Raw genomic sequence first — 23,573 nt, 5'->3', positions numbered from 1 at the left:
TCACCCTAAACGTGAGTTCCCCGGAGGCAGGAACTGGGCTGTGTACAATTTAATCCTGGGTCTATACAGCAGCCACTTAGTATTTGAGTAAATGTGATGAAAAATCTGCCTTCTTTCTCCTTCAGCTCGTCTCACCAGGGAAGTACAGTCATTCCTCAGGCACCCCTATGTGGTTTTTTATTTAGATGCATACAACTTAGGGAGACATACAAGGTAGCGAAGAGCAAAACCCAACTGGAACCGGGGGAAGCTGGCCCTGAGACTCCATTTAGACTGAGCCGCCAGCGACGGGGATGCCTGCCTCCACTCCCTCTGCCTCTGTGTCCCCACCTGTGAAACTGGTACCACCTCTCACCTGACAGGGGTGTTCTAAGAGACAGAGAATCTGTTTCACGTTCGTTAACAAAGGGACAGCAAAACCAAAGTATGGCTTTATTATTTCCCAAGGACTTTTCCCCTTTCTTGAAATAGCTCCCCCTACCCCTAACCTCTTTACGCTGATCTAAGCCCGAAGCTGAGAGGGGTTGCAGGGACACTACTATGGAAACGAAAGAAAAGGTATTTTACTACCTGAAAAATGGCCACTTTTTCCCATGCCTCTGAAAATGGACTTGCATTTGATCACACTGACAGAGAATCTAGCTAGGATGACTTACAACCTAAAGGCCCGAAATATGTCTTATTTCTCAGCTTTAGAATATTTAGCCAAGCTGTTCCCTACAGAAACCAAAAAGAAGTTAAAATTAAGGAGGTAAAAAGAATTAACAACCTGTATTTTAAACAAGATGCAGACTTAGTGACTTCAGACCAAACATTCAATCTTTGGTCAGTGGTAGTTAAATATACACATATAACTGAGTCATTCATATTTTTCCTGTAAATGTTTTGGTGGCAGTAAAATATTTAGTAGGTTCCTAATGCTTTAATGGGAAATAACTTATCTCCAAAGAACCACCGTAGCTCCCAGAATGGGTCTGCCCACCTCTACCCACTTGTGTCCCCTGAGCACAGGCTCTGATAGGAGACATCACCAAGGGGTAGTAACAGTATCACTGCTCATTGATAAGCAAGGCGAAGCTAATTTTAAATTACGGTTTTCTGACTGCACTTCTTCCCTCCAGATCCTCTCACCATGCACCTTCAGATGCTGATGGAAGTCGTCCCCGCAGAGCAAGCTCCAGAGTAACAAAGCTCAGCCTCCTGTGGCCAAGTCTAAGCTGTGAAGAATTTATTTTTGTAAGCAATATTTGCGGTTGTTTCTTCCTGATGTTTTTCTTAAGAAAACAATGTATTCACGTGTGTATAATACTGTTATTTTTAGCTATCCTTAGTTCTCTGGGTGGGTGTTTGCTGCAGTTAGCAGGTGAGGGTGTAACCCAGCAGCAGGCTGGTGGCCAGGGACGGGCTGAGTCAGAACGGCCCCCACCACACGGTGACTCTTTAACAAGGGGCACATCACACCTACTTCAATAAAGGGAATTCTTTAAACTCAGTGATCAGAAAGGTGCATATGTGTGTGTATATATATATATATATATACATACATACATATATATATATATATATATATATATATATAAAAATATAAAATCGGTGGAACTTTTGCTTTGATTGATTGAAATAGATTTTTAAAATACTAAAATACAAACGCTTTACTGCCTACCCATATTTCACCTCGGATGTATGTAGCAGGTCTGTCCCAGGCTGGATGTCAAGGCCCCCGGTGCAAAGCTGGCCGTCCGGAACCATCTGCAAGCCTGTGTCCTCAGGGGGCTCCGCATCACAGGTTCCCTGACAGCCTGTACTGGCATTTTGGTCAAACCAGAAAGTGTGGTGTATAAAATTCTATTTTGCATTGGGCACTCATGGATTTTCCTGACAAAATACGGTCTAAAAAGATGGAAAAAAGTAACATTTCTGTGAAAACACTGAAACTTTATTGATATACTGCAGAAGACATTCACACCAAAATTTACTAAGTATGTGAGCAATTTTAGAAGCATAGAGACGAAAGTACTTTTACCATGCATTTCAGAAACTTCCCCAAAACGTGCAGTCAGTACATATTAATAGTAGAGAACAAAAAAAGCGATTAGTAATTGTTTACATTTCACAAGCCAGTGTCCTATGTCTTACAAAATGTTATTCAGAACTTCACATAACAGTAAATGTCTGAAAAAAAGAAACTGACATTTAAACATGTACCCTCCTCTGCCCAATACTTTCATTTAGCTGTCAGTGAACCACACGAGAGAATCAGTATTATATCTTCTCTGAGAGCACACACATTCGTGCAGCTCTACTGCTTGCTATTATTGTGTGCTGTTTTACGAAAGAGACAATACAACCGAGCACACACTGCAGGTGGCCGACAATCTCAAGGAAAGCCAGTGCAGTTCAGGAGGCCTGGCCGCCGACCCAAAGCCCTTCCCGGTGGAAGCAAAGTAAACCGGATGAGGCCATTAAAAGAGTTTTGCAGAATCAGTACCTTTGCCAGCAAAGACACCAGAACTTCACACTTCCCAAAGAGCCTGCCCTATTTAGCCAAGAAAAAGGAAAATCACTCCCCGTACACTTCATGTGCCAATCGGACACCTGCCAGTCAACCCACGGGAGTCACGGCGGCAGCAAGGATGCGCTCCTGGCAGCTGTCCAAGCTGGATGCCGCGTCCTCCCACCAGAGGGCAGCGGCCTGACCCCGCCCAGCAGCGCTCCGGGCCCCCGAGGCCAGGTGAGGCCCCACAAGGAGCTGAACGTCTTATTTCACAGATGAGGAAACTGACAGCCAGAGGGTGATCCACGCCTGCTCACGGGACACGACAGCTTGACGACAGAGTTCACCTCTCGTTTAATACCTGGGACATACCTGGTGGTTTGTACCTGGGACATACACAAACCTGGGCACCTGTGCTTTCTGATGTGTAAAAAGAAGAAAGATCTTGCGGGCAGTCCCAACAGCCTACCAATGCTCTTTCCCTCTTCTAGGCAAAGCCGCCAGACCCACACTGCAGCAGTGCACAAGGTGTGAATTTCCCAACAGCTCGCCTGTCTAACTTTTCCAGTTACCATGAAGAGTCAGGCTCTGGGCATTCCCCCACTTAAGCGGCAACGGGCAATACACATTTCTTGATAACCTCGTGACCTTATTAAGGCACCGCAGCCTCATGCCAGGATGGCGTCATGAATGTTTTCAGGGCTCACCACATCCAGGTATTCGGAGGGTTACCTCCAGGCACCCCACATGACCTTTTCAGTTTCCACTGGAGAGAAACCTGTGTCCTATTTGTCCAGGACTCTGCAGGTTCCGAGGGTTCTTCGGAAGCACTAGCTTTACCTCCAGAAAGCCCTGGGTCAGGCTGCTATTGCTGAGGCAACCCCATTCTCATCCTTGGACTATCTCTTCACAAGAAGTAAACTTACCCTGGGTAGCTATCAATATCTAAAGAACACTAGGAGAATTAGTACACAGACCGTTAACGTTGAATCTCAACTAACTCATGGTTGAAAAGGTCTGTTAAGCAGTGTGGGGTATGAATTTTAAGAAATCTCAATTTATATGCACAAGAGCAGGTTTTAAGAATGTACCAAACACAGGTCTAAATGAAAAAAATGAAAAACGAACTCCAGATGGTACAGTTCATTACCCGAACGCCACGGCGGGCGTCACTCAACCTGAGGGCTGAGGCGGGCTTCACACCAGAGGCGATGGGCAGGGCAGCCCAGCACTCGCTGTGTCTCTGCTTCCACCTTCCTTCCAGAGTCTCATCATCGGCCCATTTTTTCAATCGGTTAAGAATTCCTCACCGTTACTAATCCCAGTGCCACAAGGTGGCACTTAGTAATACTTGATCCCTGAAGTGACAAAAGGTCTGAACGTGACTGCCTGTCTTCTCAGCTTTCGGTCACTAAGCGTCATCCTTTTCTGTTCAGAGCCCTCTGGCCGCTCTGCAGGATTTAATTCACATTCTCATGCACTCTCGCTTTCGTCTTCATCTGAAGCTTTGTCACTGGTCTCAACCAACTCTACCACTTTGCAGGACGGGTTTTTAGAATTTACAGCTAAGAGAGATATTATTAAAAATATGTTACTAATTATAGATTAATTAGCAAGTCTCCCCCACCCCTCACCCCCCCATTATTTTGGTCATCGCAGAAAAAGTCCCTTGGGTTCTCTAGCTCTATATTTTGTGACCTATTTTATATTTTCATCATTTTAAGCAAGAAACAAGCAGGTAAAATTTGCCTGCTTATGAATAAATTATTTTCCTAGGAGAAATATTTGTAAAAGTGTTATAAGGAGGTATGTTTATAACCAAGAGCTGATACTTCCTCAAAGCAGAACATTTAGCACCAAGATCAACCACGAGGAGAAAACTAATACCTAAGAGCTTTACATTAAGACCCATTTCCACGAAGGCCACATTCCTGAAGTCAGCTGAGTGACTGTGCCCACCCCCATGGTGCTCAGGACCTATGACTCTCCAAGGGATGGGTGCCCCCCCTTACCCTGGAGAAGTGGCTATCCTCCTTATCCTCGTCACATTCTTCCCAGTGATCAAAATCAAAAGCCACGTTAGGATTCTGTTCAATATAACAGTTTACATTAAGTGAGAGAATAAAACATGCTCAGCGTGTTAAGCCCAAGCACAGCTGCTTTCAACTCACCCTCTGTCTGAGTAAGCCACACCAAGACTCCTTTTTCTCTTTCGAAAGAGTGATTATTGATTCATCATTTTTCACTATGCATTTGCAATCATCTTTTATTATGTTGGCCTGCAGCTCCAAATCAGCCAAGTAAAATTTCTCTCCCACCCAGGCACTAGATTTACAAAAAGAAATGATGTCAGCCTTTTAAAATGTGAGAAATTATTTCTCTTTTACTTTATAAGCTATCCATAAACCCACCTGAAAACAACTCTATCTCTAAAGTATTTACATTTGTAATCTTTTACATTCCTTATGCTTATCTTCAATATGACCACATCCTCTTTTTGGAACCATTTTATTTGTGGGTGGAAGCTAGAAGAAAGGGAAGAGGGTTATACACTCATCTCTGTTTATTCGCTAGGCAAGGAAGGAAAGCAGACCCCAGCAATGGTGAGCATACCTTTTCAGAGGCTCTGTAGTTTTGTTAATGGAAGCATCTCCAGTGTTTTCAGGTAAAGTTTCTGTACAAGAAGTCAAATTTTCCTATAGGTTATTTATATGTGACTCCATAATATATGTATATATATGTACTTTTTTGCATTTTATGCAACTTTTAGTTGAGGAACTACTCACTAAGACTGTAAGAGTATAAACTTCATAGTAACCAAAGTATCCAATTCCAAAGAATAATTTTAAAAAATTAAAATGCAGATCACTGAGTATAACTAATAAAACAAATATCAGACTAAGAAAACAAATATTTGCCTTGTTAAATATTATGATTAAACAATTGGGAAAGTAAACTCTCTGAAAAGGAACCATATATAATTATTGGCCACAGGATACAAATGCTCCAGTGTCTCTGCTATCTTAACCTGCTAGGGCCCCACTAACGATGACTTCCAGAACAGCAGCCAGTACACAAGGAACCACTGCTGAACATAACATTTCCTAAAACAGTGCAATTTAAATTCTCAATCTGAAACATTTGAAGCTTCCAAAGACTTGAGCAAAAATGTTTATAAGCAGCTTTGTTAACGGTAGTCAAAAACTGAAAACAATCAACGTCTTGTAACAGGTGAACAGCTAAATAAACTGTAGTATATGCATATCACGGAATACAACTCTGCAATAAAAAAGTACCACTGCTACTTGCAATAATCTAGATGAATTTCACAGACATAAAGTTGAGTGAAAGAAGACACAAGAGTGTATACCGTGTGCTTCCAATTCAGCAACACTGATGGTGACAGAAGTCAGAACAGGGGTTACTGGGCAGGGTTACAGACAGGGAGGGTGCGTAAGTAAGGGAGACCACTGGGGTTCTGGAAATGTTCAACAGCTTGATCTGGGTGTGGGTAATGGTAATACACATAGGAAAAATTCTGACGAGCCGTACACTTAAGATCTGTGCACTTCTACTGGATGAGCATTATACTTCAAATAACAAAAAAGAAAAAAGTTACCAAAAAAATTGGAAGCCGTACTGTCAAGAATAGAAAGTTAGGTAATATCAGTTTATGTCACCTTCTAATTCATCTAAAAGTAGAAAGCCTAAACATTAGAAAATTTCCAAGCATTAACGATTTTAAGTTAACCGTCTTTTACATAACCAACCGTGTGCTGGGCTTTCTGAGTGTGTCTGGGAGTCAGCACCTCTCCCTGAGCCCTTGTCCTCTCGCTGTGTGCTCTGCAGACAAGCAGCTTCTTCTGTGGAAGAAGGCATCCTGGGTAGAAGAGGCAGAGGTTAACTGTGAGACGAGGAGACAGGCAAAATCTGGCTCCCTACAGGGACTTCCCGGCAAGAAGAGGGAGGCAGGCCAGCAACACACGTAGGAGGTGAAGTACCTCCTACCACAAGTCAGACCCGCACAGAGCTTACAGCTCATTTACAGATGACGGACAGGTCAGCCAGCTCTGGGCACTACTGCGCCCCTGGCAACGGGTGCAGAGTAGCTGATCGACACACACATATCATCCGATAAAGGCAGGAACTCATTTACCGAAATAAACTTCTTTTCAAATCACTTAGAGGACAGTATGCACTGCTCCCCACTTCAAAGAGGATAACACAAGCCATCTCCTTTCCTCTCCTGCCCTAGCTTCCCAGAGGCACCCTCTTACCAGTCTGGATCTACTGCTAGAAACATTCTTTGCATGAAAAGGCAAATACTGCCATCTGTATCTTTCTATCTAAAACACACACACAGACACACACGCAAGTTTAAACACATGGGAACCTACTACATTCATTTTTCTGCCCCTTATTTTATTGTACTTAATAAATGGAGATTATTCCATATCAGTAGATAGAGGGCTATCTCATTCTTGTAAAACTTTTTAATTGTGCTTTTCTTTTGGTTGTTTGAACAGGTAACCACGTGCATGTGGTTCAATATTTTAAAATAAATAGAAAGGTCTACACAGTGAAAAATCTACCTCTCACCTCTGTTCCCCAGCCACCAATTTCCTTCCTCATGGGTGACAATGTAATTCATTTTTTGTGCATCCTTTTTGAGATAATTCAAGCCTAAAGGAGCAAACCTATTGAACACATGTGTACACACACAGACACACACACACACACACACACCTGTGGTTAGGGAGTGTGCGTGTGTGTCTCCAAGGGGACGACTGACGGACACCCACGAAGCCTGTGGCGTGCAGGGCAGTGTCCCATGTTCCAACCACCCAGGCAGGGACCCCTCCTCACCGCTGTGCAGCCCCAGACGCTCTGCTGCCCACCCTCTTCCGCCACCACGGCTCTGATCTCCCCTCGACCCTCATCTCCTGGGGTCCTGTTCCCTCCACCTCTCACACTTACACAAGTTCTGACTCTCCTCCAACACCAGCAAACCAGAGCCTCCCCAGCCACCTTCCCGAGCTCCAGGCTTACACCTTCACTAGCCTGAAACTCGTGTCCAAACCCACTCAGTACCTCCTCCTCTCCAAGCTGGCTGCTCTCAGTCATGAGGGCTCAGAATTATACAATCACACGGCCCTGTGTCTGCCAGCCACTCAGCCCTACGGCTCCCAGGTCTTCAAGCCCCCAGACTCTGTCCTCTTTCCCAGTCCGCTGTAAGAATGGCGCCATCCTCCTCGTCTCTGACCCAGACAAGCATCACAGCTCCCCTACCATCTCCCCAAGTGGAGTCCCTTCTTGGAGGCGGGCTCCCCCCGTAGATCTCCAGGCCTCTGCACGCCCCTCTACCTGTGATTATCACCAAGGTGCGCGGCACTCCTGTGCGACCACAGAATCACGTGTGCAAAGGGACTGAGCAGAGTGCCTTGTGCGGAGCTGGGGCTCAGCAGTCGTTGCGGTGTTTCCTATAAGCGATCAATCTGTCCTGATTAAATCGACTGAACTGCAGTAGCGTCTTCATTTTTAAAAGACTATCTTAAAAGTAAGCATGGAGCAATTTTTGTTTCCTGAAAGTGTGTAGAAAACAAAATATATCCTAATTCCACAGGTACCCAATTTTATTAAGATAGAAAACTCTACACACTTAAGGCTATTTTTAATCTCTGCCATGTTCTTTGAAATTCTCCTACTCTCAGCAGTAATTCAGGAACCCTTCAAGGTCTCCAGTGGTCACAGCATTAAATCCACTGGTCAGTTCTCAGTCCTCATTTCATTTGGCCTCGCAGCACCTGGCAGCCATGGCTCCCTGCTCTGCGAAACCCTTCTCTGCTGCCCTGGATGCCCTCCCCGCCCCCCCAGCTCCAGGCTGCTGCTCAGGCTCCTCCCCCATGCCCCCACTGCCCGCCACCCCTCAACATTACAGTCCCGGTGCTCAGTCCCTCGCGGCCTCGTCCAGCATCCCGGCTCTCAATCCCAGGATCTGCCGACCAGGCCCCCTGAGACCACACGCCCACTACAGTTACATTCAGAAACCCGCTGCTCCTCACCACCTCCACAAAACCACCCTAGTCTGAGCCGCTGTCATCCTGTCCTGAACTCTGGGCACAGACTTTGTCTCCCGCTCCGGTTTGTTCTCAACACAGTAGCCCAGAATGTTCTGATGAAGCCGTTCCTCTGCTCAAAACTCTCTCATGGTTCCACCTCCTCCTCCTCCGAGCCCACCCTTGCAATGGCCACAGGGTCCAACAAGATCTGACCTCCACACCTAGATTCTTCCCCTTGTTTGCTGCTCTGGTCACTGCACCTTCCTCTCTGTTCCTGGAACCAAGGAATAACCAAGCCTTCCCTCTGCCCACATGGGTCTACGCCTCGGTATCTGCCTGGGTCAGGCCTCACCTCTTGGGTCTTTGCTCACCGTCTCAGACCCCAAACTACCCTGTCTTCCCTTCTGTGTTAATCAGCTCCATCTCACATACCACCACATTATCCACTATGTATTTCTGTAACCTGTTTATCGTTTGTCTCCACTGAAATGTGAGCTGGCCCTTCATCTGTTTTGTTCACTACTGTATCCCCAGTAGACAATCAATAAATATTTGCTGAATAAATGAACAAATTTTAAAATTTCAACTTCACCTATTGGCAACTTCAGTTAAAAGTATTTATCTATTAATTAGGTCAACTGAAACAAAGTTAGACTGAACAAAATATTCCAGCATCCAAAACACACACAGAGCAAAATGGCGGATTAGGAAGCTCCAAGTTCCCATTTCCCCATAGACACACTGAAAGAACCACCAGAAGCTGTCTGAACCACCTTCCTGTTCCCCCACCCCCCCACCCCCAAAACCAGAGAGGGCAGAGCAGACTTCGTGTGTGAAGCCATCTGGGGGATACCTGAGGGACTATCATGCGAGATGCTCACCTCTGTTTCACGGAACTCAGAACACAGGCAGGAAAGCTGTGGGCACTGCTCAGAAAAGGCCACTACAGACCCATGGACACCCGAGGCAAGGTATGACGCAAGGAGACACACAACAGACCATCGAAGGCCTGGAGAAGCTAGGGGGAGACTCACTGGAAATTAGGACATTCAAAAGGGGACCGAGAAAGCCATGTGCAGCCGAGGCAAGACGCACGCTCAGAAAAGTCCTGAGAGGACCCTAAGCTTTCACTTCAGGCTGATTTCTAGCCGAGGACGTGGAGAAAACAGGAACCTTGTACACTGCTGGTGGGAACATAACACACAGCTGTTGTGGAAACAGTTTGGCAGTTCAAAAAAGTAAACGTGGAATTGCCGTATGATCCAGAAATTCCAAAAGAGCTGAAAGCAGGAATTTAAACAGATATTTGTACCCCAATGTTCACAGCAGCACTATTCACAACAGCCAAATATCCACTACAGATGAATGGATAAACAAAATGCTGTATATCCATACAGTGGAGTATTTTTCAGCCTTAAAAGGACAGAAATCCTGATACCTGCTACAACATGGATGAACCTTGAAAACATTATGCTAAGTGAAATAAGCCAGACACAGAAGGACGTATATTGTATGATTCCATTTATATGAGGTACCCAGAACAGGTAAATTAATGGAAACAGAAAGCAGAACGGAGGTTCCCAGGGGCCGAGGGAATGGGAGAATGGGCATTACGGTTTAATGGGTACAGCGTTTCTGTTGGGATGATGAAAACTTCTGGAGACTGTGGTGACAGTTACACAACAATGTGAACGTACTTACTGCCACTGAACTGTATACTTAAAAAACAGTTACTGTGATAGATTTTACGTGTATTTTACCACACTTTGAAAAAGCAAATAAAAATGAGAAATTCTGTTATGTATTATATTTTAACACATTTTTTAAAAAATGCAATTTAAGAAATTACCGTTCACTTTGCTGGCTGTGGTAACAGCACTTCAGTCAAGTTTTTTAAAGGCTTTTGTTGCCCCACATCGTTGCCAACACTTGGCGTTTCCTTTCTCTCATTGCTTGTGGCTATGAAGCGGTATTGCTCCACTGTGGCTTTAATTTACATTTCCCTGATGAGTCATGAGTCTGAGCACCTTTTCGTACATTAATTATTGGACAATTAATGAATTGGACATTGTGAAGTGTCTGTTCAAATCTTTTGCCCCGTTTTCTATTAGGTGTCTGCTATTTCTTCCTGACCGAAAGGAGCTCTTAATGCGAGTCCTTCGGTGGATGCACATGCTGGGTCCATCCTCCCCTCTGGGGGTGGCCAGTGTACTTCCTCAGAGACTTCCACAGCCTCTCATATCCTGCTTGTGGATGTGAAAACTGGTACAACCAATGTGGAAAACTGTTGAGCAGTAGTCTAATTATGACTCAACAATTCCATGCCGTTCGTAAGAAATGGAATACATTTGTAAGTGCACCAAAGCACATGTAGGAGAATGTTTAAAGTGCCACTTGAAGTGGCCCAGAACTGGAAATTTCTCCCCTCGACAGAATGCGTAAATAAATTATATTCATACAATGGAATATGACGCAGCCATGAGAATCTATAGGTCTACAGCTGCATGCACAACATGGATGAATTTCACAAATAATGCTGAGTTAAAGAAGCCAGATACGAAAGAGACACATTGCATGATTCCATTCAAAGTATGAACCAGGGACGAGCCACCCATGCTGTTTTGTGTCTGGAAAGCAGCTGCCCTTGGGGAGGGAGCAGGAAGTGTCTCTGAGTCATGCCCTGTTTCTGATCTGGGGCTGGTTTCTGTGCTCAGAAAATCCACCAAGCCACACTTATGACATGTGTTCTTTTCTGTATGTGCGCTGTCAATAAAAAGCTAACAAAATTCATTCTGTAAGAGATACAGATGAAATATATTTGGAATTTGTTTTATAATAGTCAAACAAAAACAAAAATGTGGGCTGGGGTTTGGATAAAATAAGACTCCCCAAATACTGGTAATTATTGAAGCTGAGTGATGGGAACGTAGCGACCCATTAAAACTATTCTACTTTCAGAGAAAATGTCCCTAACGCTTGTGAGTTACACCGCCACAAGACAGCTCTTCCGAAAGGAGACAAAAATCCACTTACGGGGTCTGGCTCACGCTTTCTTCAAAAGTTGTCATTTTAGCTCCTTCGTATAATTTTTTCAGCTGTTCTACATGCTCTGAGTTATCAATGCCCATTCCCGTTGACAAAATTTCAGCTCGAACATTATAATCAATGACAGAAGTTTTCAAGTTTGAAAGTTTTGTAATGTGCACCTTGAATGAAAGAAAAAATACGTTTGCAGGAATTACACTTAGAACTTTAGATGAGCCACAGACACCCGCACCGTGGCCTCCTGATCTCACTGTGCAATGCCTGATGCACCAGGGCATGTGCCATCACAAGGGCCTCCTCGTTGGAATCTTCCAGAACCCAGCCCCGTACTGGAGAAATATGATCAGCTGTGGGGCTGGGGCCAAGATCAAGTCCTGAGGTAAAATCCCAGACAAGACCCGTCCGTGATGCTGTAACCACACGCACAATTCTTAGATCTTCCTGATTCTCCCTCCTGTGCTTTCACCTCTCCTAACAAGAAGGCTCCGGGTCTTCAGATGCCCAGAAAGGGCCCGCACCAAGGCCCTAAACCCTGCGTCCTGGACAGTTTCCTCCACTTGTTTTTTTCTGCAACCAAAACATTCTCATCCATTTCAGTTTACACAAAATTAAGTAAAGCATGAAAATCTGCAATTGTCTGATTCCTGTTGGTGGGAGGTGTGGGTCCAGGACTTTCACGGGGCTCGGAGTAGACCGGGCTGGCGCTGGCTGGGGCGCCTCCCCAGGGAGCGCGGGAATAGGAATGCACTCCCGTCGAGCGACAGCAGAAGAGCCCTTCTCCACTCAGCCTGGGGACCGAGCTGGTGCCAGTGGGAGAAGGCGGCAGGTGTGGGCTCTGCCTCCCCTCCAGCGTGCCATGAACACTGCTACACTTTGGAGCTGCGGAAGCATGTTTGCCAGGTGGGTTTTCCTTTTTTTTTTTTTTCTTCATTCTCTTAGCTATAGTTTAAAAAAAATCCTTGCTTAATAAAGTTTCCATTTTTTTCTCTGATTAAAAAGCACCACAATATTGACTGTTATGACATCGACTAAGACCCCCCAGACCTCTTCATTTACCTGCACTGGTAGTCTCCACCTTCCCTTCTAAAAACCATATTCTCCTCTTACTCTTAAATCTTATACCCAAACTCTTCTTTTCCATGTTAAGGCTTTTTCACTCTTATAAAAATAACTTTCAACAAAACAGTTTTTATGAACTGAATTCCTTTAAATCGTATAAATAATCATAATAATTAAGATTTAACTCTAACAGAGCAAAACTCTGAATTGAAAAGTAGAGTTCCCAGGGTGCCAGCAGAGCAGGGATGGTGCCGGCCTCAGCAGGGACGGGCTGAGGCCCCGAGTCACATGTCCTGGCTTCATGCTCAGTCCCACCCACTCCCACAGGGTAGGAGTCTGCTCATGGATGGAATTCCAGTGCCCCGTACAGGTCCTAGCACCCAGTAGGTGCTCAATAAATATCTGGTGAATGGACGAGGTAGGAACCGTGAACATAATAAAATCTGTCTTGGAAAAAGCCTGAGGACCGGAATCCTCCACATTACTGACCACTCTAAGATCACTTACAGCTACGCCAGCGCACGGCCGCGCTTCTGCAGGGCGGTTCCTGTCCCAGGGCTTCCCACCCGTGCGGGCAGCGGATCCTGTCCAGGGCTTCCCACCCGTGCGGGCAGCGGACTGTGAAATCGGATACCAGTGCACAGCCGCCACTTGGAAGAGAATTATAAATGGCAGAGGCTGTCGCGTGTGCTAACAATAGTTTCATGAAGTTTCTGTCTCGGCTGTATGTGTGAGTGTGTGTGATTTATACACACACACACACACACACACACACACACCTGTGAGCGCTGGGTTACAATGTAAAAGGTCCCCTTAAACCAAAAAACCCATGACTACATTCACGACCCAAATAACATGGAAAAAGCTCTCCGTTACACAGATCCTTTATCAAATAAGCCTCCGTTTATGTGAGGCCAACAGTTATTCAGGCAACAGGTTAGAATAATTTGGATAATTTTAGGGGCCCATTCAAACACAAGTTTCTTTTCAAGAAAACTGCATACTTACCATCGGATCAATCCAAACCGTATTTCCTAAAGCCAACATCACTTTTGCATCATGCAGTTTCCCATTAATTTTATGATGAATGTACCTAGTAACCTGCAAAAAAAACAAAACACTTAAGTAATTTATCTGAAGCTTTAAGAAAATACTTTATTCTGTATGTGCTCTATAGTTTTTCAAGAAGCTTTTCCATGCCTTTCATTTGAGCCTCACGACCACCCCACGAGGCAGGTTATGGAGGCCATCACACCCCTTCACCAACAAGGGTAACTGTCAGTGGAGACGAGTGAGGACAGGTGCAAAGGTGAGTCCCGAGCACTGGGTGTTCCAGCTGCTCCAGAGGACGAGGTCACACACTGGGGCTGCCCAGCAGCAGGGACACTGGGGCTGAGGGGCCCTGGTCGCCACCAACAGCAGAACTCTCTCTCCTCACTCTCTCACTGAGCTTCCAAAGAAAGAAACCTCCATCCTTTAAAGACAGGTTGACAGCTGACAGAGGGGATGGGGGGCACGCACCCACGCTGGGAACCACGCGGTGTGACGAGTCCACGGCACAGACCTGTGCTTGGGACTCCCCTCTGCACCCGTCCTCATTCAGCTCCACTGTTTATAAGCAAACTTTCTGCCTTGCCAACTGCAATGGCTTCTGTCACATCCTGTTCATCAGACTGTACGAAATTTAGCCTTCCTTTGAAGGATCAGGAGCCTCGTTATGAACAGGACTTACTGCTCTGGTGATGTCCCTGCCGCGCCGAGGGCTGGGCCTCTCCACCCACCCGAGACAGCATGTGCCCCACGTCTTGGTACAGGGGGGCTTCTTCGCCTTCACAGTGCCTTATCCGCTCTCCTTGGTGACATCCTAGTTACCCATTCTGAAGGACCCAGAGGGAATGGCCCCTCCTTTGGAAGCTTTTCTGGACTCTCTCTCTCTCTTTCCTTGCCCATCTTCCCAACCCCAGTGGAATTACCTGGTCCCTCCGGAGAGTGTCCATCACCTATGTGCCCCGTGACAGGGGTATCCGCTTTTCTAAGTGCGTACACTGTTTATTCTCTTTAAGTAACAGCCAGTTTATTTTTAGCACGGTGCATATTTTACACCCAAAGTGTGTGAGCACTAATGACGACCATGGCCAATCACGCCCGGCCTCTCTTTGGGCTCAGAGCTAGTCTACACATAGCACTGTTAAGTGCATTCCTGCCCAGAAACATGAAGCAGTTAACCCAAACCCAGTACTCCAAATTCAAATACACCTCAATTCTGTGTATATTCTGGGTTAAATATATTCTGAAAGTCAACAAAATATAAAAAGCCAAAATAACTCACCTTTGGATTCCATTCAATTTCATTGTCCGCGGGTTTCACTCTACAAACGATAAACTCCACAGCTTGCGGGGGCAGAGTGTGGAAACTTTCTGGGAGGTGAAGCAACTGGTCTCTTGCGATGAGTTCGGTCCTGCCTTCATCTATGAACTTCACGAGGACATTATCCAGGGCCCACGTGTCCTCCTTCTGGCTTGTCTCCAACACCTGAACCCTACAGGACAACAGTGGCCTCGGTCTAACACAGAGACCCAAAGGGACATAATCGTCGCCTCAGCTTCCTCGTTAGAAGCAAACCCCACAAAAGTTCCCTAAACTGCATGGCTTTACTCCATACTAGAAATAAAATAACTGGGGGCATCAAGAGCACTTAGCCATGATTTATTTAATTCAAGTATACCTATGTTGAATAAAGGAAATTCCTTCATCTGACAACACAAGGAAAATTAACATAGCAAATTAAATGTTCCAAGGTTCTCAATCTGGGCTATCACCAAGCGGGGACGGGTGGGGCATTCGAGGGACATCGGTGCAAACAGGCACACGAGGCAGGATGGAACGCTGACAGCGCCACTTCTTGAGCTGACCTAGCTAACTTACGTAACCTCACCAGGGCTCAGTCTGCTTATCTGTAAAATGGGAACTGTGCCCACTTTATAGGAATGTCTTAAGAATTAAGTGAGTCGATGACGGCCCATATGTAAATGTCACACTGTCATCCACGCTCTGTGCTCAGCAGCCCCAGGGCAGATGAGCCTCGAGAGCACAGCTGAGCCGGACTAGGGTGGGCGCGACCCCACCAGCACCCTCCCGGGAGGCAGCCAGGCTCAGTATGTGTACACCGGTCAGATGCACAGAGATGAAAAGAGGGATTCAACGCCACTTGAAGTTACCTTATGCTTCACAACCTCTTGAGATGAAATAAAGAGACAGTTTACCTGTGGAAAACTACTTTTTCTGCTAATCCATATAATCCAAATTTCTCCACCTTTTCAACAGTTGTTTTGTTACTGGAATCTTCAAAATACTCTTTCATTTCAGCAGTAAGAGTTGCATAAAGATCCACATGTTTATCAACTACACGACCAAAGTAATTTGTTGCATTCAAAATATAAAAGGGTATTATCTGAAACATAAACAGTAAACATATTCAGAAAACAAACTCACTCTAACACACCATGGTAAAGCAATTGTACTCCAATAAAGATGTTAAAGAAATAAAATAAAATAAAATCCCTTCAAAAAAAACCTCACTCTGAAGCAAAGAGGTATCTGCAGAAGTCAGCACCTGACCTAAGAGCCCAAAGCACACAACAGGGATTTAAAAATAAACTAGGAAACTGACCAAAACACAAAATAAAAACCTTAGCGTACACACAAATAATTATAGTTTCACTTTAAATCTAATGGAAGGGGCTTTGGGTAAATATTAGTCTAAAGCTTTATTATTAGTAAGTGTTCCTTTGTTTACTTTTTAACTGCACTTTATAAAAATCCTTAAAAAAAATAGCCTCCTTGTCTCTTGAGCCCTTTCTGAAGTATTTTAGTAAGAGCCTGCTGTGTATGAGGCACAAGGGACACAGAGAGGAAGCATGTCCTACAGGGACCCTAAGCAACCATGGGTGGACAGATGTGCCACAGCTGGTGTGTGGTCAAGAAGATAACTCTTCACAGGCAAGCGTACACAGGGTTATTGGCATGTGTCGGGGTGTCGGCGTGCACAGGTATGCAAGAGTACGGAGGAGGCCTTCCAGACGGGGGGCAAGCAGTATGCATTAGGGCAGGGAGCCCTGGCTACAGAGCAGGAGTGAGCAGACGGCAGGAGTGAGCAGTGGTTATTTGGTGGGCAGTGCCATCTGGGAGGCAGGGCAGGCAGGGGAGAGGTCAGCCCTTGTGACCAAAAGGTGCTGGATCTCACAGGGCTGACAGCCTGTGGCTCTCCTCTGTGCTGCCCCCCGCCCCAGCTTCATTGCCTGCCCCCTTCACACTCGCCATAAGCCTTGTCCTACTCCACAAACATTCCACATAACTCCTACCTCAGGGCCTTTGCACTTGCTGCTTCCTCTGCCTGGAATATTCTTCCCTAGATAGTCTCATGGCTGGATCCTTCTTATCATTTGGCCCTCAGGGCAGCTGACCCCTCCTCAGAGGGCCCCTCCCTGCCTCTAATTTCCAAAGGGCCCCGTGTCCCCCAGCACACACCGCAGAACTTCACTGCATTTCATCCTCTCCGCAGCACGGTCACCATCTTACTCACTGCTGACCATCCCCACTGGAAGGAGAGCCGGGAGAGGACAAGTAGCACATCTATCATGGTTCCCAACCCAGCCATCCTCCAGCCCGTGGAGAATCTGCCTCAGTGAACCCCCAGTGCTCTTTTAAGCCGGCCCTCATCTTGGGCAGGGAATTCAGTATTCCTTCTAGCCTGGCACATGGCCTCTCCCAGGGAGTCTTCTCCCCTATGGTTTAGGGGCCCCAACAACCTGGCATCCCAGACAGAAGCCCACTGGGTGACAGGAGTCAGTGGGGAGGAGGTGCAGGGGATAGGAAAAACTCTCACTACAATGTTATGAGAGCTTGGCAGGATATAACATACACTCCAACTGCAAATATATTTCCTGAAAGATGCACAAAGAAAAGTAACAGAGAAAATATACTAAGATGCCGATGGTGACTGTTTTAGGATGGCAGGAATAAGGGGAGAGTTCCTTTTCCCCCACATTTCCTACGTTAGAAGGCTCTGTGTTCAGCACACACTGATGAACAAAGTCCAGGCCGAGCAGGCATCAGTCTGTGGCAGTCCCCTCCACACGGCATCAGCACATCCACGACACACTGAGCTGGCAAAAACGGAGGTGGCAAAAAGCAGCTTGTGGACTGGACTCTCCTGACAGGAGGGGCAGAGCGTGAGGCCTCCAGACGGGTGACCCACTCGTCCTGGTTCCAGCACCGAACATCCCGGGTGGCGGGAAACCCCTCAGTCCTGGGCACGTGGGAGGGTCCCTTCTGGCCACACACCTCCCCACCTGTTTCGATTCCCCTCTCACCAGTAATTCAGTTTGTTAAGGTTGCAGGACACAAGGTAAGATACAGAAATCAATCGCATTTCTAAAACAATTAGAAAATGAAGTTTAAGGAAAAACAACAATGACATCCAAAAACACGAAATACTAGGGATAAGTTTAACACAAAAAGTAAAAGACCTACTGAAAATTGTAACACATTGCTTAGAAAATTAAAGATGACCTAGACAAATGCAGTGATATGCCACGTTAATGGACTAAGAAGACTCAGTACTGCTAAGATGTCAATTCTTCCTGTACTAATCTATAGACTTGAAACCGAGTAGGACCCTGTGGGGCCTTCCCATGGCAGACCCCTCCCCCATATCCTCTGCTTTAGCTTCTCTATGAAGTACCCAGGTAATTGTATCTGTGCGTGTTTCCTGAGTTGTTTTACAGATGTGAAAACCCCACACCAAATAGAAGATGTTAACTACTTGATGACCAATGAGCACATAGCCCCCAGGCCTACTGGGGCCTAAGGATTGATAATGTTAATCCCCGTGACACCACTCTGTTATCTCACCATCAACCAATCAGAGAATTGTGCAGGAGCTGATCACCTACCCTCTCACTCCCCATCCCTCACCTGGCCTTAAAAATGCTTTCCTGAAACCCACTGGGGAGTTGGGGGTTTTTAAAGCATGAGCCACTCGTTCTCCTTGTATTGGCACCTTACAATAAACGCTGAACTTCCTTCACTACAACCTGGTGTCAGTAGAGTGGCTTTACCATGCACACAGGCAAGTGGACCCAAGGTTGGTTCGGTATCAGACTCAATGAAATGCCAATCAAAATCCCACCAGGATTCTAAGTATAATAGATATTGGTAACCTGAGTCTAAAATTTTATATGGACATGCAAAGTAATAGTCAAAAGGATACCGAAGAAGACAGGCAAAGTTGGAAGACTTACCCACCAGTTTTCAAGATTATAAAGCTTGGGCTTCCCTGGTGGCGCAGTGGTTGAGAATCTGCCTGCTAATGCAGGGGACACGGGTTCGAGCCCTGGTCTGGGAAGATCCCACATGCCACGGAGCGGCTGGGCCCGTGAGCCACAACTACTGAGCCTGCGCGTCTGGAGCCTGTGCCCCGCAACGGGAGGGGCCGCGACAGTGAAAGGCCCGCGCACCGCGATGAAGAGCGGTCCCCGCACCGCGACGAAGAGTGGCCCCCACTTGCCGCAACTAGAGAAAGCCCTCGCACGAACCGAAGACCCAGCACAGCCAAAAATAAATAAATAAATAAAAATAAAAGTAGCTATAAAATTTAAAAAAAGAAAAAAAGATTATAAAGCTACAGTAATCAAGCCAGTGTGATACTGTATAAGGACAAAGAAACCAAGGAGCAGAATAAAGAATTCAGAAATCAGGACTTCCCTGGTGGTCTAGTGGTTAAGAATCTGCCTTCCAATGCAGCGGACGCAGGTTCGATCCCTGGTCGAGGAACTAAGAACCCACATGTGAGGGGGGCAACTAAGCCTGCGTGCTCTAGAGCCTGCGTACCACACCTAGGGAGCCCACGCACTGCAACAAAGAGCCTGCGTGCTGCAACTAAGACCTGACACAGCCAAATAAATAAATAAATAGTAAAAAAAGAATTCAGAAATCACATATATGGTCTCCTAATTTTTGTCAAAGGTGCCAACGTAACTTAGGGGAAGAAGAAGGTCTTTACAGTAAATGATGCTGGAGCAACCAATTATCCAGAAGAAAAAACCTTGCCTCCTTTTAAAAAACTCTGCCACATACAAAAGTTAACTTGAGATGCATCACAGAGCTAAATGTAAAACTATACAGCTTCTAGAATAAAAACGCTGGGAAAAATCTTTGCAACCATATGGTAGGCAAAGATTTCTTATGGCATGAAAAGCACAAAATACAAAATAAAAAAGTAAAAAACTAGGCTTCATCAAAATTAAAAACTTTTGCTCTTCCATTGGGAGAAAACATTTGCAATATATCTGACAAAGGATATCTAGAATATATAAAGAACTGTTAAAATTCAACAAGAAGGAAACCCAAATAAAAAATGGGCAAAAATTCTAAACAGAAAGTTAACAAAAGAAGAGATACAAATGGCCAGTAAGCAGTGGAAAGATGTCTAAGATTCTTTATCACCAGGGTAACACAAATAAGATACCAGTGCAAATGCAGCAGAGTGGCAAAAATTACAGACTGAGAATACCAAGTACTGATGAGAATGTGGACCAGCTGGAATTCTTGCATGTAGTGCTGGTCAGAATGTGAAATGGTACCACCTCTTTGGAAAACTGTTTGGCAGTTTCTTACAAACATACACTTATCATATGACTCAGCAATTCCACTCCTAGGTCTTACTCAAGAGAAAAGAAAATGTACTGTCAAAGATGTAACACAAATGATCAAAGCAGCCAGAAACTGTCAACAACCCAAATGTCCACCGATCTGTGAACAGACAAACACACAATGGAATCCTACACAGCAATAAAATAGAACAACACAGGCGAATCTCAAAAGTAATACACTGAGTAATAGAAATCAGACTCAAAAGACCACATACTGTACAATTCCATTAATATGAAATTCCAGTAAAAGACAAAACCATAGTGACAGAAAGCAGATACCCTGGGAACCAGGGGTATGGGGGTATGTAATTTTAAAACTCCCTGCAAACAAAAGTCCAGGACCAGATGGCTTCACTGGGGAATTCTATCAAACATACAAAGAACAACTAATACCAATCCTTCTCAAACTCTTCCAAAAGGTTGAAGAGGAGGGAACACTCCCAAAGTCATTCTATGAAGCCACTATCACCCTGATACCAAAAGCAGACAAAGATAACACCACAAAATAAAATCACAGGCCAATATCTTTGATGAATATAGTTGCAAAAATTCTCAATCAAATATTAGCAGACTGAATCCAACAACACATAAAAAAGATCATACACCACGATCAAGCTGGATTCATCCCAGGGTCACAAGGATGGTTCAACATACGCAAATCAATAAATGTGATACACTCCATCAACAAAAGTAAAGATAAAAACCACATGGTCATCTCAATAGATGTAGAAAAAGCATTTGATAAAATTCAACATCCATTCATGATAAAAACTCTTACCAAAGTGGTACAGAGGGAATATATCTCAACATAATAAAAGCTATTTATGACACATCCACAGCCAACATAATACTCAATGGTAAAAGCTGAAAGCCTTCCCGTTAAAATCTGGAACAAGACAAGTGTGCCCACTCTCACCACTTCTATTCAATGTAGTATTGGAAGTCCTAGCCACAGCAATCAGACAAGAGAAAGAAATAAAAGGTATCCAAATTGGAAGAGAAGAAGTGAAAGTATCATTATAGGCAGATGACATGATACTGTATATAGAAAACCCTGAAGACTCCACACAAAAACTACGAGAACTGATAAATGAACTCAGCAAGGTAGCAGGATACAAGATTAGTAACATACAGAAATTTGTTGCATGTCTTTACACTAACAATGAAATATCAGAAAGGGAAAGTTAAAAAAAAAAATCCCTTTTAAAAATAAAATACTTAGGAATCAACCTGACCAAGGATGTGAAAGACTTGTATGTTGAGAACTATAAAACACTGATAACGGAAATTGAAGATGATTCAATAGAAATACATCCCATGCTCTTGGATTGGAAGAATTAATATTGTTAAAATGGCCATACTACCCAAAGCAATTTACAGATTTAATGTGATCCCTATCAAATTATCCATGACATTTTTCACAGAACTAGAATAATCCTAAAATATATATGGAACCATAAAAGGCCCAGAATTTCCAAAGCAATCCTGAGGAAAAAGAACAAAACTGGAGGCATAACTCTCCCAGACTTCAGACAATACTACAAAGCTATGGTAATCAGAACAGTGTGATACTGACACAAAAACAGACATATGGATCAATGGAACAGAATAGAGAGCCCAGAAATAAACCCACACACCTACAGTCAATTAATCTTCAACAAAGGAGGCAAGAATATACAATGGAGAAAAGACAGTCTCTTCAGCAAGTGGTGTTGGGAAAGCTGGACAGCTGCATGTAAATCAATGAAGTTAGAACACACCCTCACAACATAAACAAAAATAAACTCAAAATGGCTTAAAGACTTAAATATAAGGCATGACACCATAAAACTTCTAGAAGAGAACATAGGCAAAACATTCTCTGACATAAATTGTACCAATGTTTTCTTAGGTCAGTCTCTGAAGGCAACAGAAATAAATGCGAAAGTACACAAACGGGACCTAATCAAGGTTATAAGCTTTTGCACAGCAAAGGAAACCATAAACAAAATGAAAAGACAACCTATGGAACAGAAGAATATATTTGCAAATGATGCGACTGACAAGGGCTTAATTTCCAAAATATACAAACAGCTCATACAACTCTAAAACAAGAACAAAAACAAATGACCCAATCAAAAATGGGCAGAAGACCATTTCTCCAAAGAAGACACAGAGATGGCCAAAAGGCACATGAAAAGATGCTCAACATCACTAAATATTAGAGAAATGCAAATCACAACTACAATGAGGTACCACCTCACACCGGTCAGAATGGCCATCATTAAAAAGTTTACAAACAATAAATGCTGGAGAGGATGTGGAGAAAAGGGAATCGTCCTACACTGTTGGTGGGAATGTAAATTGGTGCAGCCACTATGGAAGACAGCATGGAGGTTCCTTCACAAACTAAAAATAGAGCTAGCATATGATCCAGCAATCCCACCCCTGGGCATATATCCAGAGAAAACTCTAATTCGAAAAGATACATGCACCCCAATGTTCATAGCAGCACTATTTACAACGGTCAAGACATGGAAGCAACCTAAATGTCCATCAACAGATGAATGAATAAAGAAGATGTAGTATATATACACAATGGAATATTACTCAGCCATAAAAAAGAATGAAATAATGCCATTTGCAGCAACATGGATGGACCTAGAGATGATCATACTGAGTGAAGTAAGTCAGACAGAGAAAGACAAATATTATATGATATCACTTATACGTGGAATCTAAAATATGACACAAATGACCTTATTTACATAACAGAAACAGACTGACAGACATAGAAAACAAACTTATGGTTGCCAAAGAGGAAAGGGGGTGGGAGAGGGATAAATTAGGAGTTTGGGATTAGCAGATACAAACTAATACATATAAAACAGATAAACAACAACAAGGTCCTACTGTATAGCACAGGGAACTATATTCAATATCCTGTAATAAACCATAATGGAAAAGAATATGAACAAGAATATAGATATATAGATATCTATATCTATATCTATATATATATATATATGTATCTGAATCAGTCTTTGCTGTACAACAGAAACACTACATTGAAAATCAACTATACTTCAATAAAGTAAAAAATAAAAATAAAATTAAATAAAAAGGAGGGTCTTGGTTGGAGGGGTTCTGGGAAGGTGGCCGCAGTGAGCCGTTATATTTTTTGACTCTCTCTGAATCCCCCACATAAAGACAGACAGAGCAGT

General features: G+C 44.2%; 2 protein-coding genes across 5 annotated transcripts in view; one reads left to right on the top strand and one right to left on the bottom strand.

The window, feature by feature from the left end:
* The window catches only part of SLC7A9 (solute carrier family 7 member 9), a 36,449-nt gene extending 34,547 nt beyond the window's left edge, over positions 1–1,902 (top strand). The window contains exons 13-14 of one of the 3 annotated variants that reach the window (XR_011071433.1): positions 1,122–1,236; positions 1,693–1,902. Coding sequence is in view for 1 of the 3 variants with exons in the window: in XM_068528347.1 (XP_068384448.1) it covers positions 1,122–1,186 (65 nt within the window). In the remaining 2 variants the exon portion in view is untranslated. Of the gene's footprint in view, positions 1–1,121; positions 1,514–1,689 lie in introns of those variants that run through there. The other 2 variants (XR_011071434.1, XM_068528347.1) reach the window with 2 other exon arrangements.
* A 145-nt stretch (positions 1,903–2,047) lies between these two features.
* Positions 2,048–23,573, bottom strand: part of TDRD12 (tudor domain containing 12) — an 82,229-nt gene continuing 60,703 nt past the window's right edge. Inside the window, exons 23-32 of one of the 2 annotated variants that reach the window (XM_068528345.1) lie at positions 15,922–16,109; positions 14,987–15,197; positions 13,666–13,758; positions 11,587–11,759; positions 6,265–6,374; positions 5,108–5,168; positions 4,906–5,019; positions 4,666–4,819; positions 4,497–4,581; positions 2,048–4,059 (exon numbers count right to left, since the gene is read on the bottom strand). In XM_068528345.1, the coding sequence (XP_068384446.1) occupies positions 3,968–4,059; positions 4,497–4,581; positions 4,666–4,819; positions 4,906–5,019; positions 5,108–5,168; positions 6,265–6,374; positions 11,587–11,759; positions 13,666–13,758; positions 14,987–15,197; positions 15,922–16,109 (1,281 nt within the window). In that variant the 3' untranslated portion in view covers positions 2,048–3,967. The remainder of the gene's footprint in view (positions 4,060–4,496; positions 4,582–4,665; positions 4,820–4,905; positions 5,020–5,107; positions 5,169–6,264; positions 6,375–11,586; positions 11,760–13,665; positions 13,759–14,986; positions 15,198–15,921; positions 16,110–23,573) is intronic. The other variant, XM_068528346.1, reaches the window with a different exon arrangement.

Source organism: Eschrichtius robustus, chromosome 19 (genome assembly GCF_028021215.1).
Source record: "Eschrichtius robustus isolate mEscRob2 chromosome 19, mEscRob2.pri, whole genome shotgun sequence".
In the NCBI taxonomy this organism is placed as follows: Eukaryota; Metazoa; Chordata; class Mammalia; order Artiodactyla; family Eschrichtiidae; genus Eschrichtius; species Eschrichtius robustus.
The sequence above is the reverse complement of the archived record's forward strand: the minus strand, read 5'-3'. Positions and strand labels throughout refer to the sequence as shown.